Source organism: Vollenhovia emeryi, unplaced genomic scaffold, assembly GCF_000949405.1.
Source record: "Vollenhovia emeryi isolate VEMERY1.0 unplaced genomic scaffold, V.emery_V1.0 DF939218.1, whole genome shotgun sequence".
Taxonomy (NCBI): Eukaryota; Metazoa; Arthropoda; class Insecta; order Hymenoptera; family Formicidae; genus Vollenhovia; species Vollenhovia emeryi.
Window position 1 is genome coordinate 236,723 of NW_011967148.1, and position 20,371 is coordinate 257,093.

The window sequence follows — 20,371 nt, forward strand, 5'->3', positions numbered from 1 at the left end:
TTTTGAAAGAGCTATCGAATGATACCAAAATTGACCCCCCACCCCCACCCCTGTGGGTGGGGCGGGGGACAACTTTGGTATCATTCGATAGCTCTTTCAAAAATAGGAAATACGTATTTTTCCGTTTTCCGATCCACCCACAATTTCTCGGGATATTCAACCGTTCCGGGACTTTTAGACCACCCTGTATATCAGATTTGTAAATCAATTTTGTTCTTCCGATATTGCTTGTAGAACGCACCTTTCGGAGCTTACTGTCTCAACACTTTAAAGCACAGTATAAAAAGATTTAAACGCGTATGGTGGGATGTTATTCATATACCACTTTAAAAATTTCTGTGCAAGACAAATTTCTTTTTGTTGTAAAGTCCTGTGCCCCAAAGAGTTGATACGTCCTTGTCGATTTATCTGTTTTTTTTCCGAATGAGTCATTTTTCCCGAAGTTATCTGTATGTGATATTACGAATTTGTTTGTAATTGTTACGCAATTTTTAATTTTAACAATTGCAAAACTCGAAAATACTTTCATAAACATGTTTTAATTTTCCTTCCTTTGGGAAATTCAATGTTAAATAATTAATATAAAATATATATATTTTATTATAATATATATATTATAATTAAAATAATAAAATGCATCGTTGCGCGATAGAAAAATTAAGTAACCAACGTGCATAATTTTTCGCTGATAAATTTTGAAGATAAATGAATGGATAAAAGCGTAAAATGCTGGAAAGTTGCGAATTGTGTAAATAGTCGACCTCTGTAGAACATTGCAAGAACTGCGCGCTCGAGGAGCGAACGGTAATTTCATTGTGCAATGATAAATAACAAAATTACAGATAACAATAGAATAAAATAATGATAGTCTATCTTTATCCATAAATATAAAGAGCTTGTTAAAAGCCGTTTAAAAATTATATTTTTTAAACGCGTTGACGTCTGTAAACGTTTTTAATTACGAACTTAACAAAAATATAGATTTCAGAAATTAAAATAAGTATAGTGTACTTGTATAATAAAGCAATGAGTGAATAATATTTCACAAAAATAATTGTTACGCAATCGATGAAATCAGTCGAGGTTTATAATAAACGTGACGTAAATAAATAGCGGCAGAAAATGGCATCGGATGCATTTTAGAAGACTGTTGTAACGGTCGAGCGCGATGTAGCGATTGAGAAATAAGCTAAAAGAGATCTCGAAATCTCTGACGTTTATATAATTCAGTGACGAAGGGTTGATAAAGTAATCTCTAACCGCGTTACGCGAGTAAGCGGGTACGTCTTGGAACGCAACGCTAACCGGGGAACCGGTTTTATCAATTTACATCGTTCGGTAAAAGTAAACCGTACATACCTGTACGAAGTGCACAGGATATTCTCTAATCGTCTCGTTAAGCGCATTAGCAATTTCTCTTCGTGGCATCCCAATCGCGTTGAAGAGACTCATTAAGCCGCGCGGATCTTCCTCGCGCGCGCTTAAATCTCCCGGTCACGAATTAATATGCGTTAAGAAAGGCTTAGCTGTGTTTCGAAGCTCAGCTTTATCTTGCCGATAAAGAAAATTAAGAATTAAATATCACGCACGTAACACTTTCTTGACGTTAATATAAGACTTCGTTTACCGTAAGGACGCGCACTAACACAAGCGTACTCTGCGAAATATGCGGATTATGTATATCGGAGATGATCACGATACATAAATTGTAAAATAATAGAAAAGAATGTTTATTAGGGATTATTTAATTTTGCAAATATTAGAAAGGCTTTAAAAAAGAAGTCAATTTGTATGTCAGATATATCTGAACATTCTGTCAGCGTTTCGATAAATCTATCGTGATACCGTTTACGTTTTTTCTCTTTTTTTTTTACGTTTGTGGTCGACAACGAGACATTGGTGATGTATGAGAGAGAGAGGGGGGGGGGGAGAGAGAGAGAGGGAGATGGAGAAAAGAATACGAGAGAGAAAGACAAAAAATACGTTGCTAAAACCGAGATGAACGACGAATGGTGAACGTACGGTACGCCGCGTCGTACCGTTTTGGTGGCATAGTCGTTAGTCCCTCTCTCTTGACATGACTCAGTGCCGGCTTAAAGCCAGGCACTTGCAACAAGACTTCGCTAAGATAAGATGTCGTCGGAGAGAGAAGAACTCGATAATGTTTGCATAAATTTGGACGCGAAAACAAAAATCTGCCGTCAAAAAGGAATTCGCGGTGCGACTGGAATAGCGTGCAACAACTTTTAAAAATATACGTACGTGTAGACTAAAGGAAAGCGGAATTAAAGAGTGTTGCGTATAGAAAAGTCTAAATTTTCAAGTATACTCGGATCTCTCGAGGTAGGAGTCAGCAAGTGCGGACGTTTACGTGATACAATATTCACAGAGTAGACAGTATAATCCATAGATACGTTATTTATAATATATTCTAATTAATAACGTGTTCTCTCTATAACAATAAGTTGAGGTGTTCTATTTTATTTATCGCAAACGTCACTCTTGGGTTGTTTCTGAACTGTTAGAAATTGTTCTGGCTGTTTATCAAACGAACGAAAAGAAAATAATTTTTCAAGGTAAGTTTTAATTTGTAATTTTGACGTGTATGGAACTGTTTTAAATTTACTAAATCATAAAAAGAGATCAATTTTGAATGACAATAGCTGCCAATGCCTGTCTAAATTACCTGTCGCTGTAGTTATGTAATATTTGAATAGATTTTCGATTTTCAGAAATAGATTTTATATTTTATCAGGGCATTGAATTTTCCACGATACACGTACGATTCATATTCGTGATTTTAATAATAATCCAAAGTCAATATGAATATCTTCTAATGATTCTCTAAGAATAGTCTATATATAATACTATATGTATATAATCTTTAGTAATAATATATTCTCATCAATAATGTATTCTCTTGTTCGTAGAACTAGAGTTTCACTCTAGTAAACTGTTATTTAACTTTCACTCAGTTAAATGCCGACTATTAGTTTACACATATCAAATATCCTATGTACGTAACGAAATGCAACTTAAAGTCGTTTAGCCTGACATTTCTATTTCGTATTTAGAATAAATACACGCTCAGATATCGATGGGAAAAGTGTCGAGTTATAAGAAGACGCGAAGCAACCGAGAATCTCAAAACTTATTGAACATCGAAGAGACGTCCATCTTCTTTGTTAAATACACATACCTATCGAGAAGAAGAAGGAAGTGAAAAATAGAACGTGTCCGGACGAAAACAAAAGTAAAAGGATTCTCTCTCTACCAAAGAATCCCGAAAAACATGTTGTTCCCTCGTTGCAGAATATAATAAATTACTTCCACGGCGCACTTTTTTTCCCCCTCCACAAGTAATTTTCAAGTTACGTACCGCCACGGTACCCGCGAGGTCATTGCTAAATATCCTCGGTGCAAGACGCGCGTCTCCCGCGATCGGTTTACGCTTTTGCAGTACCTGCATGCCCGCCGAGTAGCGCGGCTCGCCAGTACCAGCTCGCGTACTACCAGCGAGTGACTACGTGCCTGAGCTGGTCTCACGGCCGAGGGCCTTTCAACTCGGCCCGTATTTCTCGTACAGTCTCTCGCAAGGTGTGGTTCCCGACGCTGTCAACGGAAGTATGCCGCCGCGAGATCAACAAGTGCCGCGCGAGATCCACGTCCGGCGAGCGATCGAGCCAGCGCGTCGCTAGTCCCGGGTTCAATTTAATAAGAATCCTCCGCGTTGCGCGTTCAAAGGCAACGACAGCTGCGCGTTTTTCGGCGTCTCTCGGCCGACCGCGTGGAGAGGAACGATCGGGGTCCGCACGGCCGCAAGGACGCGCCCGTGGTAGCGTCGAAGGACTACGATCGAGCGAGGCGCGATCGATGGACGACGCCGTCTCTGGGTGAACTTTAGTGCGCGCGTGGTACCGCCGCGGCGCCGGCACACGTGACCCTCCTCGAATTTGTTTGGCGCGAGTTACATCGTGGTGAACCGCCCGCCACCGGTGGAGGATCTGCGTCCGCGATGGAAATGAGGACCGGTGAGTGCTTGCATGGCGCGCTGGCCAATTTTTCCACGCGAATTTCAGCGAGACGGTGAGACGCCGCCGGCGACTCCGTCGAGAAACGTTCGGGATCATAAGAGCCCCACGACGGGGAATTCTATTTTCAGTTTTTATTACTTTGAATTTACGCTCTAAGTGACGGCAATTAATTTCAAATAACGTTAGGACGCGGGGAAACTGGCGGTTTCGTTTGTTAAAAATGTTGCCGCGAGCGAGCGAGATATAGCGTGAACGCGAATTTGTTTCTTCCTGGGTAATTGACCGTTCGGAATCGAGGAAAAAGCAGGTATGTGACCCGGCTGTTTAACAAGTTATATGCTCTCGGGGTACTACCTTTTCTAAAAGCATGCTGGCGCGCTATCGGCGATCTTTTCGCAGCATATTTCAACATTGGTAAACAATTGGGTCACACAACGTTTTCGTTCAACGAGCCAGAGATGAGACCAACTTCGAAACTGACGGTTCTCTATTATTCTAACCAGTTTCCGAAACCGGCGCACCGTCTGGTAGTTGACGAATAATCTTCCTGCCGAAAAATGCTTTCCATTTTCTGCTTTACGTTTACCGATCGCGTCCTTTAAAAAAGTCTCGCGACTAAAATAAAAAAAGAAACTTTTTTTATGCGCAGTAAGTGAAAAAGAGTAACCAAATTCACTTCATATTAACGTCCACTCGAGGAGAAAATCCTATCTCGATATTCGAAATGTTAAGTGCGGTAAGATGAAATCTTTATGGAGATCTTTCAAGTTTTTTTATTCTCAGTCTAAATAAGGATTCCTTTAAAATACAACGTTATATTTATACAGTTATTGCCTGCGAAACCAATATTCTCTCAGCTAGTATCCGTGGCTGTCAGGACACAAAAGTTCATCGATTGCAATGAAAATTATTTTTAACTGTATTTTTAGGCGAGAGTACTTTATCGCGCGATGACCTGCGTCGAACTGCACAAGATGCAATGTAAATTGGAAGACGACTAGGAAGATGAATGTTGAACCAAAATAAACAGGGATTTTATTTTTAAATTTGCGAAACGGCGTTACGGAGTGCTTGCACGAGATTCAGAAGTTTAGCCGCTTCCTGCCCATTTCCGAGAATAAACGTGACGATGATTCAGATCTCTTTTCCGCTGCGCAGAGATTAATCTTATAAGCAGCTAATAGAATTGTATTTTCATTTATCCCCTCAGTTGCAATAATTGGTTACTTTAGTCATACAGTTAATTGTTTTTTAATTTTAGATAAATTTGAAGGGAATATCGTTCTTCCTACAAACAGACAAATGAGTTTGAAACATATTATTCCTAATCCTTTCTGTTTAATAAGAATACGCGTAAGCCAGTCAATAAAAATATTGGCATTATATTCTGTTTTGAAAAAGAAATGTGACGGATCTCGCCGAATTTTATGTATCACGTTGAAAATAATGTCGAAATGCATAAATCGGTTATTTTCTTATACGTAAAAACGAACGCGGGCGAGTTGACCAGTCAGCTTTTCTTTAATCCGAGCCATTGTGCGCCGTGGACGGTGGGAGCGTGCGATTCCTCGCAACGATAAGCGCAAGATCGAGTGGACTCGCGGGATCCTAGATCCCTTCGATCGCTCTAGGGTTGATTTCACCGACGTCGATTAACTTTAATCGCGGGGCAATGGGTTCCTCTCTGTGCCTTCTCCCGCATACAAAGATATAATCCCGGAAAAGGTACAGAGACAATTGAATTACAGGTAAAGTTAATCGACTTTGGAGAAATCGTCCCGCTCTTTTCGACGATATTTCATTATACCGATCGCTATTCCTTATTCTAGTGCAACACGGATAATCCATGCGATGATTCACTGGTTTTACCGCGAGAATAAGTCACCTTTATTAACTAACTGAATTATTACGAATTATAATAAGAGACAAGGAGTCACGCTAATAGCTTACTTCGGTTACTAATAGTTGCTCTTAATTATAATTTCAAATAGCCGTAGCTCATTCCGTAGACATACAAGGAAATATTATTCCGTGACAATTTCCGCATTGCTAATTTTCTTACAACTCTCGGATAGAGCGCGAACGAACACCATGAAATCTTATTATTACGCAGATAACGCTATTGAAATTTTCCATTTTTCCGTCGTTGAACTCGTAGATAAGCAGTTAATTGAAAATAAACTGTTTACTAAAAAGTGGGTCTTCCTACGCGCATTTTTCCAAAGACACTTTCGCGAAACGTGGATTTAAGTCTGGTTGGAAAAATAAGCTGTTCGATTGCCGGGACATTGCTAGAAACGATAAAGAAAATTGGACACGAGAGTAATGTATGTCGTGATATCCATCTTTAGACATTGATTGCTGTAACCGGTTGACTCAACCTGCGCGTAAGACAAAGCGAAACAATCGGAGCAAGATCGATGAGCTGAGGAGTGCGCTGTGCTCATTAAAGAGGAGGCCGTTAGGAATAATTGCGGCGGCGATGAATGGCGTTTTCCCTGAATTCTTACTCGGTGGTCCCGGGCTTACGTAACCGATAAAATAATTTGCGGTCCGGCGCACCGACGCGAGAGTAATGCTCGACGTGGAAATTCTAGGACAGCGGGACGACGTAACCATGGCGATGCGTTCACCAAACACGGAAGACGAGGGCACGATACTTTGTTTGCCTGATGACATTCGGAGCGGCGGAGACTTGCAAGTTGCACGAATACAATTAAATGTATCTCATTCGAAGAAACATGTCGTGAATACCTAGTTACTCGGCGACGCGGTACGCGTCCAACTTAAAAAGAACTCGGGGGCTGAAACGCCACGTCTTTGTTACGGCTCGCAAACGCCAGTCCATTATGCATGAAAAGAAATAAACACGGTGTCTGTCTGAGAATAAATAGAGGCTAAATTTGAAAATAATAAATTGAGAAAAGAAACAGATGAATAAGTGATGCAAAAGCGCTCCGGCGTGTGCGCGCGTGTGAGATACTGTTCTGTCGATACATTTCTAACGCATTCCATTTTACGCTAATTTGACACTTTATAATACGAAAACAATCATTTTTTAGAAGCTTCTCGCATTACGGAATGAAAACGCAATCAAATTAAGAGGCACTTAAATATTAGGGTGCGCCCGGGCGCATAATTAGTACACTTTTGTGATCGTTGGTAATGAATTATCTCTAATTTAGACCGTGTACTTTTTAACAGCTGTCTATATTATATTGTTACAGTATATGTTATATAATATTACGAGCCAGTCGAGTTTTTGCACAACATAATGTAATCTCGAACTGATAGTTTAATGGTAACTTACTAAGCAAACTAAACGCACGACTACGCGAAAGTGCATCGTGTGAAGTTCACATTATGTAACAAAAGAGAAATACGCTACTGAGAAGATCGCACTTCGAATATACATCGCCCAGACGTCGTCGCACAATTGTTTTCATTGCAGTCGTAGACAGCGACAATAAAGGCAAAAAAAAAAGAATAAAATTAACGAGAAATACTGATAAGATATATCGCAGTTACAGAACTGTCATCATCGACCGTCGCGACCACCGTTTTTACGCGCAGTCATTATAGTTAATGACAAATTCCACTTGAGTGATAAATAAAATTGACTTTTTGCACTAAATAAAAAAAAAACTTTGTAAATATTGACATCGCACCTGTAAACAAAATAAGCGAAGCGACAAATAATTTTTTGTTCTAATTAAAATCGTTTGAAAAAATTCATTTCAATTGTATTTGAGCACAAGCGCGATATCGATCCTTTTCACAAAGGTGAGAAACCCCAACGTATTTTCCAAGCGCGCGCCAATGTATTTTCTAACTTTATTGCATTTTCTTTTTTAAGTCCGAACCCGAGTGTTTCTTGTTATAGGATTAACATACCGACGCCACGTTAACGTATCGATAGCGCGAGGGGTCGGCGGCAATATAAGAAATTCGCATCATGATCCTTTTTTGTGCGCAGCAATCGAATCGACATTTGGCGTTTCTGTGTACATCGCGTCGGGAATTTCCTGTGCGCTCACACAAAGGACCACGCAGGAAGAAAATGTAGTCAACCTGCGGTAGATCTGTGTGCATGCGCGCTCTGCGTACGTGTCAACGAGTTGTACGTGCCGCGCCGTGCGCGTATGTGTGCGCTTGACGCCGCGGATGAGTCACACGCGCGCGGCAAACCGCGAAACGAAGCCTTGTGCTCGTTCTCTACTGTACAATGGAATAATGATATATGATAATGCCAGGCACGCACGTGATTATCACGATCTTAATTCCCCGCCGATCTGTCAGAAACGAGACTCCGGTGACACTAGATTTTTATCCGCGGAATCGTCACGGGTTTTTGCACCTGAAAAAAAGAACCAATCGCCCTGATTTCTCGGCGCGTACGTGCAACCGGTGTAGGTGTCTGTGTAGGTGTACTACGTGTTTGCAAATCGCGGACTCTGTCTCGGAGAAATACACTCATCCGCGATGTATCGATCTCGGGCTGAGCCGCGGCGTGTGTGCCTCAAGTCATCCACGATTGCTACATTGTCCAGATAATTGCATTCTTTGCAAATGCCTCTCTCAATTATCGATTTTCGCGTCCACGTGTCGTTTATTGTGACGTGAATATGGACGTTGAAGTGGGAAATAAGTAACAGGGGGCCAATATCACGTACTTGTATCTGTAATTGATTTTACATACTCGTATCGTAAACGAGGTTTGTTTGAACCAGTAACATTGTCGTGCAAAGAATACAGAAGAATCTAGAATATCATTAACGAAATCTCTATCGGTCCGATAATTTCTTTTGTACGACCGCGCGATTGACTAACAAGTAGAGAACTTGATATCGTTTTCGCTGCATCACGTTATTGTGTAAATACATTTTATTTTTAGACGTAGCGTGAGAGTTGTGCGTTATGCGCGAAAGCTCGTTGCGAAGACACGCCGTGCAAATTATACTTTAAAATAGTCATCTCTGTTACTATAATAGCTACTGCAATATTATATAAGTACGCTAGTACGCTGATTAACTGCGATTCTCCAATCTTCGTTAAGAATCTTCATCTCAAGTCGTCGCGAGGATCTTCCTCGCAGTTATTACGTATCGCTTTAAATCATCGTTGAAAAGTCGCCGCCAAATTCCTTCATGAATGAACCGAGCCGGGGCGCTTCACAACGTGACCGGCCAATCATCCGTAATTTCTTGCGACAAATTTACACCGACACACATCGCGGGCGGCTCAATTCTAATTCGGAGCGTGTGTGCACGCGCGTGTGCGACATGTCGTTGTTGTGAAAGAGTGCAAAACAGTTAACGGTGGATCGACCTTACCTCGAATGTGCACATTTTGCAATTACTGGGATTCGTGGTCGCCGCGCAAAGAACGCGCGTTTTATTGCTGACTAAAGTGCCATTTAACTTCCTAATAAGATACAATCTTGCGGAAGTACGCACGAAAATATTGTAACGGCACTTTCGTGAAGTGCAATTGATTATTATTATTATTTTTCTGCACGGTATTTGAAATAGATTGCTTGATTGTGACCGAATGGATTTTATTTGAATTTAGATATCGGCCTAATTTTTTTTTCCATCCTATTACGTTCCCTTTCCTTTCATTATTTCTCCATGAAATTTACGCAAAATTGGAGCATTGTTGCCTGCTGGAATTGTAATTTCAGACAATAACTGCGAATGTGTTAACAGCGAATATGTAACGTAAAGCAGCCGTGACGCGATGTTGCTTCGATATTTATACAAGAAAACGTTGCTGCAGCCAGGCATCGCCGTGGCTGCGTGGCATTTCAATGGCGAGGGTCAGTCGGCGTTACATAACGGGCAGGCATGGGGAATATTTCAGCAGTGGCGGGGCGTTTAGGAATGCGCGGACTAAGAATCTCGTAAGGAGTAAAACTCCCAGAGGGTGAAAGTCAGTTCTTTCAGGCGTGGGCCGTGCACAAGCGAGCGCGCTCGTTTCTTCGAGTCATTCACTTCTCGCGCCTCCACTTGCTCGCTCATTAGTGTCTCAATAACGACTCCTATTATCTCGATCCACTCACATGATTGAGCAATTAACAATTAACTTGCACTTTAACGTATCATACAAAAATTGTCAACGGTTTATCGCCCGGCCTCTCCAATTTATCTCACCAATTATCGTTACAATGCCGCATATCGGAAGTACAGATATAGTTTTCTTTTCCTGCGTTTAGATATTTAGGTCAGACGTGTGGACGTGCGGTTATCTTTCGTTGGAAAAGAATTGATGATCTGTATCTTTTAAGAAAATTCTAAGCAATTATTGATAATTATCGGAACGCGTAGATCTACTTGTGCCACGATCACTGCACCAGCACGTGGATGGATATCGAAGGAAGTGTTTAAGAACGTGTGAATATAGCTTGGGCATCCTTGTAGGTCGCGGCTTGTTTATTCGAATAAAATTATACGATCGTACGTAAATGAAACTAGACGAGTCATTATCTTCACAATTTCTGATCGTTCAGCAATTACTAATGCAAATGCGGTTGTTGAAATCGAAATTTACACATGAGATTACATGCAAGCAGGGGAATAAGACGTGCATTATGGATAAGCGACATCGAATTGCTGCCAGATGCACATTTCTGTTTACGTCATACCGAATAAATTCAACATCGACGCGAACGGAGAATATTAAACGCAGCGCGTATCGCCCGCATATGTGTTTAAACAAGTGTGCCCTTCCATTTAGGTATTTTCCGACTGTGTCGTTATTTCTCGCGGGGGAATAATCGTGATATCGGAATCCGCTCTTTTACGATTGTTGATTTTACGTCAAAGTTGATCGCGAGTCTAACGATGAGAGTAATTTATGTAGTTGAGCAGCCACGAGTAACTGTCAAGTAATAATTAATCAAAAGGTATTTACGCACGAATATTATATCAGCGTAGGACGTTCCAAAAAAGACTAGCCGTCTTCTTAATGGCAAATTTTTTAGTTAGCAATTTAAAGGCAATTTTTTATCAACAGAAATGTTATAAGTGCACACAAAAGTATCGTGTTATTTGCGTTTATTCTCTCTAACTGTTGCGGGTCTGGTTTCGTTATAGAAATGCCCAAGACGTTGCTGCTTCTGGTCATCGGCTTGCTCGTAAGGGTGCTGGGATTACCCAATGGGGCACCGCCGGAGACATGCTCGCATCTGACGCCGCGCCACCCCGACAGCACCCTGCAATCGTCGTATCCGCCCTATCAGCTACTACCCGCAGCGGGACAGGGCAGGGTCCGTCTGATCCTCGGCAGTCCCGAAGGTCTTGCGTATCAGGGTTTCATGATCGTCGCTAAGGACATCGACACCGGCGAATACGTGGGAGAATTCATAAACCTGCCCGATTCCGCACGAATCGTGGAATGCACCCCAGGTCTAAAGGTACTCACCGGACATCGTAATTATTTTTATCTCCCGTTTCTCTACTCCGGAAAAGAAAAAGACATGTTAGCAACCCATTTTGGGGCCGACAATTAGTAATAGAATTGTTTGGATCGTTCGTTCTAATCTTTTACAAGTTTTACCCCGCGTAACTAAAAATCGCAATTAGCTCTTCTATCTATATCCAAGATTTTTAAGTAATACTAATCAATTCTCTCAATTAGTTCTGTCGATATTCAGTAACGCAAAGATAATTTTCACTTAAGAGGCACTAACCGAAATGTTAAGTTACTTAACTACAAAAAAAAGGTTAAAATTTTTCCTAGAATAGAGTTACGAATAATTAAAATAATTCGATTACTAATTGAGAGCCTTAAAATGTGTCGCGCTGTTTTTTTTCTTCCAGAATATGTAGCTACGTTGTAAATCAAACCGAGGATTTATACGCGAAATGTTGCAAATTTATGAACAATGAATAACCAACAAGTCGAATGCAAAAGTATTTCGATTCGCTTTATGCAGAATTAGCACATATTTTACTTTTTCGAGTTTTCGACGGATCTTTTCAATTCTTCTCTTGAAGAGGACAATGAATTGTTGCATTCAATTTTTCATTTCTAAATATTATATAAAATTACAATTGTAACAACTGTTATTTTTAACTGTTATACTCCACAGCGTTAATTTCACGATTTTACGATTCTCGGTAATATGACGTATCGACGCGCTCTATCTTTTATCAACTGACCTTTTTATCCTGATTTCTTCAAGGTTGAATCATTTATCGAGACTCTTTCGCAAACGTGAATGATGTGCAATTTCTTATGGAAACTTTTCCTGTTTCTTGTGCCTAGAACGGCGTGACTCATAGAAGCACCGACAAGAAACAGAATCTTGAATTCGATTGGGAGGCCCCAGTTGATTACGAAGGTACCATTATCTTCAAGTAAGTATCGTTGCACAATAATGACACTTTAATGACAATCGCAAAATCTAACAAAGGATTTCATTGAATTAAGCAAATTCTGAGTGAGTTTTGCGCTCAGGGGAATTTCTGTATCTCGATATAATACAGAAACAAATTTATTGACGATTTCTGAAATATTCCATATTTGAACAATGAATATATTCAAAATTCGCGTGCCGTATGTACGTCGTCCAACTTGTGTTCCACAAAAACAGTTTATTGTTTTATTAAATTAAATTATATAAAAATTGTACAGTTACGGTTTTGTTATAATTAATATCTCGTGAATCTAAAAAATATACATAACAATGTAATGCAATAATGTAATAAGGGAAGATGAGATAAAGTGATTAGCGTATCGGCACATTTAAACGCAAAGCAGACAACTACTGTCATTGAAAGTGCAGCTGTTGATGATAAGGGAGAAAGTGGTCCGTCGAAGAGCAATCGGTAAAGTTGGAGAGTGTTGATTAACTCATCAAGTTGCAATTAGAGGCTGCCAATATACTGATGTGTGTGCGCGTGTGTATATTCATGTGTGAATAGTGCTAACAAATCGTTTAGCAACGTAGTTAAATATTGAGTTTCGGTCATTAACTGACTAAACATTTTTGTGGTGGCATTTTCTTATTTAATATATTTGAGTACTAATCACCGTGACAGGTATATGTCAATCATTGTGACATGAATACCAATCGCTGTGATTTTTCTTATTTTACTTTGAGCGGGATATATTCCATCCTTCCGACATGGCTATTTCCGTAGCGTAGAATCTTGCCTAATCTTTACGAAAAGAACGAGAAAAGTTCCGCGAGTGTCAAATTTGCACCAAGAGACTCAAAATAAAAACGTATCTTAAAACTGCCAATTGGCAAATTCTCTAAATCGAAACCTAAAGCGCAAACGAGTGATTTGTCACAGTTTTACTTCACTCGTGTGATTAATTAATATATCTACAACAGCTACGCTCCGATAAATAATACAGCTATTATTTGTCGAATTCGAAGATTCATCGCCGCGTCGAATGCCGCGCCAGGAGCGTAGTAAGAGCGTGTTATTTCCGCGAGCTTGCGAAACTGCAAAGTTTCTGAATACCTATAAAATTTAGAACAAGAAACACCACAGCTTCTGGGAACTGCCTAATTGTTGAGTCATGATTTCAACGTCTGATCTCAACCGCTGCGCGCATCCACACGCACACGCAGATCCGCGCGTACGCTATAGCGCGGAGGTGCTAGCATATCACACTTATGAATCACAATTAGGCATTACCGTACGCGCGGATGCGGCTCGTGCTTGGAATTCAACGCGCTCGTGCGGGCATAACGGTGCGAGAAACGCGCGCAACATTCCTTATAAACTTTTCCTCATGATAATCGATGCGGAGTTACTAATGCATGTTTAATAGTACGCGCAGCTGCGCCCCCCTCCACCCCCTGTTAAAACTTCGTAACTTATTTCGAGAGTTTTATTTGGTTTTTACGGTACCGTTTGGGAATTCCTCGCTTTTGTATTCTGATATTTATATTTCGCCGCGACCAATATTAACGGAAAAGCGATAAAGAGGATTTACGTGCAAGTACTTTTAACACGTTTAACGTCAAGTTCTCGCAGCGAGAGGGAGAATTTCGATGTGCTCTAATAGCCCTGCATGAATAGAGGGACTCTCACTGCTAATAAATGTCAAGAGTTTCATAATCTTATTGTATAATGTCGGCAACTTCTACGCAAAAGGGATGAGATTCAAAAAGCCGATTAAAGATATTATATATTTTATGACGTCGCGCGTTTTTAATTTTCCAAACTCGGAAATTGGCTGTATAATCGTCTGTGTTTTTGTGCCCGGTTGTTTCTGGCCATCCATTGTAATTTTTATGAGAGACAATCGGAAATGAGAAAAAATGGGACTCTTACTACAAGACATAATGAAACTCTCATTAAGATATATTACAGGGTATCCTCCTATATCACATCGAGCATTTAGCACCCCGCTATATTCCAGTATGTTACAAATAGAAGAGGACGCAGAAATTTAAACACTATTTCGTGAAAGTTAGACGATGTTTAAGTTTCAGAAAAATAAATTTCTCCCAATTCGCTTTAAATCGCGCGCACAAGGTTTTTTATTTATTTATGTAATTAACCCATTTTCGCTCCAAAAGCGCGCGGTGTGCGTTTCATATAAATAAAATTTCTTTCATCATAATTTCGTTACAAATGTAATTGATGTACGTTAATTAGGAACGTTCTCTGTTATTCATACATTTTTGTCCGTAATTTCGAGTTTCAGGATCCAGAGGTATTTCAAGGTTTACGACACTGAACTAAATCATAAATCCAGATCTGACTCTTTCGGGACTATGCTAAATGAATGCGAAAGCGTCTTACGATTCTTTAACAATCAATATGAAAACGAATAAACGTGTGCGCGTGAAGTGGACATACACGAATACAAAGGTTTATGCTCTTTCGTCATAATATCTAACGTATCGTGAAAATGTTGCTGCAACATTGGCTTCGTATATCCCGAAACAATTTTCTTCTCTTCCGCCATGCTCGTTGAATCCTTCGCCGTGTGTTTTCATCGTCGACCTCCGTTTCTTCTGCAGCTCCACCTTCGCTCAGGATTACAGCACGTACTGGGTCGGCGTGGAGTCGCCCAGAGTTACCGTTGACAAGCGGTCCATCAGGGTATCGACCCCACCTACACCCATCACTACCTTCAGGACCACCACGCCGCCCTACTACAGCCGCACCGTCAGTTACGCGGTGAGTATTATATTTCCTGTCGCGCGCGCCGTCACCATTATAAGGTAAATGCGCGTGGTGGTATTACAGCGTGTTAAACGATGTAAGCGGCCTGCGAGTCCCGATAGGTGTGGCTTTGCGAATATTGCTCGTAGGATGCACGGCGGCCGACCCGGACGCCGAGTACAGAGGATTCTCGTTAATTGCACATTCAAAGTACTTGCCCAGCTTGCGTTCGTCGCGCGCAGAATATTCCAAAATCCATCTGGAACGCCACTCCCGCGATTCTTTTTTTTCCCCCCCGCCGTTTCCCACCTGCTATCGAATGTTACCTTTACGAAAATATCGGGCATCTATAATTTCAAGTTATTACCGATAAAAAGTAAAGGACGTACTCCCGCGGCAAATTGTATTTCACAGAGGAAATATTGGAATTTTCAGTTAATAATAGTTTGAGTAAACTTCGATTTCAAGTTCGGTTATTATATATAAAAATAGCTAATATCGCAAGATTCTTTCTATGAGAAAATATTGATACAGAATTTATTGAATTTCCTTTCGCAAATCGAAATGTTATTCGCTTATTTCGACGCACTCTGCATCCCGAGTGGTGACAAATGTTCGAGAGGAAACCGAGTAGATTGGATCTTTCTAATAGGCGCGACTTTATTACGTCTTTTCTGCCAACGATACTCCGGGGAAAAGAAGACAGCAGCACATTTTGGGGCCCATAATTAGTAATCGAATTATTGGAATCGCAATTAGCTATTCTAACTAAATTCGAGATTTTTAAGTAGTGCTAATCAATTCTCTCAATTAGTTCTGTCGATATTCAGTAACGCAAAGATAATTTTCACTCGAAAGGCACTAACCGAAATGTTAAGTTGCTTAACTACAAAAAGAAAACGGTCAAAATTTTTCCCAGAGTACGAACAATCCAAATAATTCGATTACTAATTGTGGGCCCCAAAACAGGTTGTTAACTGTCTTTTTTCCCCCAGAGTAGTTAATACACATTACACAAGAAATCTGCTTGTCAGGGTCTACCCAGACAAACTTGCAGAGGTGTGTAAGCATATGCATAAAGAAATTGATTGGTTAATTTCTTTACGCGTGCACTTATGGCCCAATCAGATTCCTTATGCGTATAATGTTCATGCACTATGCAAGTTTGTTCTGGATAGACCCTTAATTTTCTACGAAGAGATCTATAAAAGTTTACGAAAATACCCGAACGATCGTAACTTGCTCTCAAATGAATTGTTTCATTATATTATGATGGCGCGGATTAAAACGGGCGCCGAGTTAAAATTATACATTTCAATTCTCATTCGCATAGGTGGATTGTAATAATACTGTAATTAATGAAAATTGTCAGTTCAACGTGTATTATATTCGCAGGATAAATAAGTAATTGTATCCATCGTTTCGTATTGAATGGGAAATAAAATAGCGCACTCATAAATCTGCGTTTTACAGTTTCGCGGAATTCACGTTCAATTAAAATATGCTTATATATTCACACATCTACGAGCAATGAACGTCGCTTGTAACGTAAAATGTATGATTAATTAGAGCGCAGCGTCATGCTTTAATGCAAATTCTATTAATAGTCAAGAATAAAAAGACACATTAAGCGATTCTGTATCCCCTTTCCGCTTTTATCGTTCCTACGAATAAAAGTTTCAATTAATGCGGTGAAGAGTGTGTCTTCGCGTTATATCACGTTTAAGCTCTCATTTTTCGCGTCATATACACCTAATTCTGGTCGGTCCAGGGCTATCGTAGAAAGTAAAAAATTGGAGAGGCGAATATAGCGGCGCGTGACGCACGGATACATGAATTATGCATCTCTACGTATGTACATACATGCACGGCCCTTAACCGTGTACAACAAACGTATAACACGCGACCGCAGCCAACGTTCTGGAATTTATGCTTTATGCACTTTCACCGTTCTCTTCCGCGGCCGTTCGCGATTTCGTGTCGCGGATTTTTTATAGCTGGCTATTTGTTTCCCACGGGTTCGATCTTTATCGCGCGCGTTCGGGCATCGCCCAGGTAGAACAGTCGGGGATCTATCGGACGACGTAGATAAAATGGAGGGACACTCCGGATTTCGGGGAGAGAAAGGTGGAAAAGGATAGGTCGCATTAAGCATCTTGAGCAACACGCTTAGTGCATTATATTTTTCCAAATTCCTCTCTGGCGCGGAAGTTCTGCAAGCCCCGCATCGCTTGCGTACAGTTCAGTAGATTCGCTGCGGTTTATCTTTTTTTTATTCTGTTGTATTTTCGTTCCAACTTCGCAAATATATTTTTTCACTTTACAAAAATAATATAATGCACGTAAAAATATAGAAACATCGTAGGAATCGGTGAATTCAATATTTATTCTAAGTCTTTTGCATTTAAAACTTGCTTAGGAAGAGATGAATATTGCAGCACCCGTATAGGAGGTGCGACCACAGAGCAGGGTTAATCCTTAATGTATGAAATTGGAATTTATAAAAAACCTGAGAGAGAAATCTGAGAGAAACTTGGGAGAAATCTTACCGGAGTTCGCGCAGTATTTGAAAAAAAAAACGCAGGAATAAAATCTTCAAATACTCGGGGGGGGGGGGGAAAGCTATATGTCCAATTTTATCTAATTGTATAAAAAAATGTCAGATATGATAAAATTTTACCAGATTATATCCAAAGTTTAACGCATCCGTTTATAAGTATATCAAATCAGATGTGGTCAGATGTGGTCAGATGTTTATACCGTTTTATCTGACTATATCTGATCACATCTGATTTGATATACTTATAAATGGATGCGTTAAAATTTGGACATAGTCTGATCAAATTTGATCATATCTGACATTTTTTATACGATTGGATAAAATTGGATATATGGCCTTTTTCCCCGGGTACCCAAATTCGAATTCAAGTAGTTGCGGTTATTATCAGTCTCTCTTTCATTTTGTATTTTTTTTCCAGTCTATTAAGCTTGCTAACTGAAAATCTCGGATGTAACTCGTAATACGTGCATTTATATATTACGTAAGCTTCCCAAAGATATCACAATATGTAGAATCCACTCGCATATCTCGAGGATGAGATGATCAGGCGGAAGCAGCTCTATCGATCGCTTCTTCTGTTCAATTTCTATAAATTGTCAGGCTCCTCCGCGCAAAACTTGGCGATTCAGAATCTCTTGATCGCTGTTGCGAGAACACTTTCCGCCGGGAATGAATTGAGAATACTTTCCCGTTGAAAATGAATTGCTTTTTGACTTAGTTAAACAATACGTACGACAGGTTCATTGAATAATTACATCCTGCCGTGCGGACGGGCGGCCTTTCCTTGAAAACGGCGCTCGATCGTTCGCGATAAAAAGCGTAAAAGTACACCAAAGAGCGGTAATGGCGAACGAGGCCGCCGGAGCGTGAACGCACGATTTCGCGGAGCGTATCTAAGTTGAAGGCTGGTCGTCAAACTTCTCTTTCTCCCGCCGCAGATTTCCTTTTCGTTCGGCTCTGAGCTACGCTCCCGCGAATTGTTGCGCACGATTTGCTCCATAAGGTCTCCTTTATTAGGATTCCTTGCTGATTCATACATACCTCAACTTTATAACGGGCAATTGCGTTAAATATTTCTTCAGATAAGATTATTCGGGTATTAAATATTTATCTAGATAATTATGTTTATTTTCTTTCGTAGGAGTAATTTATGAGAGAAAGAGATGTCACAATTTCATCAAAATTTCTGTGGTATATGCAACATTTAATCCAGATACTTCACAAACATCTGATGCCTTGGAATCGGAGACGGATACAAATATCCATCATTTGTTTTTATACCACAGTGTGTATGAAAATTCTTATTTCACTTTAAAGCGAACGAAAGATAATGTCAGAGGTAATATGCAAAATATATTAATAACATCATTATTATACAATAATTATCCAACTTATCATTGTATAATTATCGATTGCCGTTCAGCGACATCCCGTTCAAAATTTGTCGCAGAATCTCACGTTTCTAATTATTTTTTTACGCGCAGCTTTATTTACAGCATCCTTCGCGGAGATTAATATCGCTGTTACTATATCGCGAGGATATTCGTGAATTAAATCTTGTTAAATTTTTTCGTCTGATCTCTCTTCCACGTTCAATTATACTTTCATATTTATGTCAGAGATATTCTAACTCGATACCTTTGTGCTCGATAACCATTATAATAACATGCTCCATTGCGTTGTGAAATGAATGTCTTCTTATTCTTACGACAAGAGCAATCCTACGCGCAAACGTTTAATATTCGCGCCGTTGTCGTAACCAATCGGTATCCTTGCGTCATAGGCAAGTGCTAATGCAGCGATAACTATTTTAATTCCACACTGTACAATATTATCACGTTTCGTTTGTACTTGATAACGCAGAGCTCAATCTTCGTCGCTTGCACGAAATTACGTAAACGTTTATACTAGCGTAACAATATTTGTACTTTTAGTTTCTCGGGATACCACTGGTGACTTGCCCAAATAGTTTCCGGTATGCGCAAATTACTTTGCGTTCGCAATAAATGATACTCTCCCTTTAAGGGGATGCTGGAGTGGTTTGATTTACCGACAGAGTCGCATACAGTTTTTGGAGGTTTGTAAAGAAACGTAACCTCAATATGTCATATTATAGATACAAACGAAAATAATTATGTAGCATTTATGTACAAACTAATACCAGACCCAAGTGTAGAATGCATAGTAGAACATTTTCATATAAAAACCATTAAGGTTTGAAGTCTAATTCGTATCGCATTATGTATTGCAATATTTGTAATACATAATGCGATACGAATTAGACTTCAAATCTCAATGTTTTTTATATGAAAATGTTCAACTATGCATTATACACTTGGGTCTGGTATTAGTTTGTACATAAATGCAAATAATAAGATTTACAAACGCAAAAACAGTATCCGACTCTGTCGGTAAATCAAACCCCTTAAGGGGATGCTGGAGTGGTTTGATTTACCGACAGAGTCGCATACAGTTTTTGGAGGTTTGTAAAGAAACGTAACCTCAATATGTCATATTATAGATACAAACGAAAATAATTATGTAGCATTTATGTACAAACTAATACCAGACCCAAGTGTAGAATGCATAGTAGAACATTTTCATATAAAAAACATTAAGGTTTGAAGTCTAATTCGTATCGC

At 39.8% G+C, this 20,371-nt stretch overlaps 1 protein-coding gene across 1 annotated transcript in view; it reads left to right on the forward strand.

Moving 5' to 3' along the window:
• Positions 1 to 3,469: 3,469 nt before the first annotated feature.
• LOC105560893 (putative ferric-chelate reductase 1 homolog) overlaps positions 3,470 to 20,371 on the forward strand; it is a 24,681-nt gene continuing 7,779 nt past the window's right edge. Inside the window, exons 1-4 of the mRNA XM_012010395.1 lie at positions 3,470 to 4,031; positions 11,129 to 11,448; positions 12,303 to 12,394; positions 15,025 to 15,184. Coding sequence (XP_011865785.1) covers positions 4,016 to 4,031; positions 11,129 to 11,448; positions 12,303 to 12,394; positions 15,025 to 15,184 — 588 coding nt within the window. The 5' untranslated portion in view covers positions 3,470 to 4,015. The remainder of the gene's footprint in view (positions 4,032 to 11,128; positions 11,449 to 12,302; positions 12,395 to 15,024; positions 15,185 to 20,371) is intronic.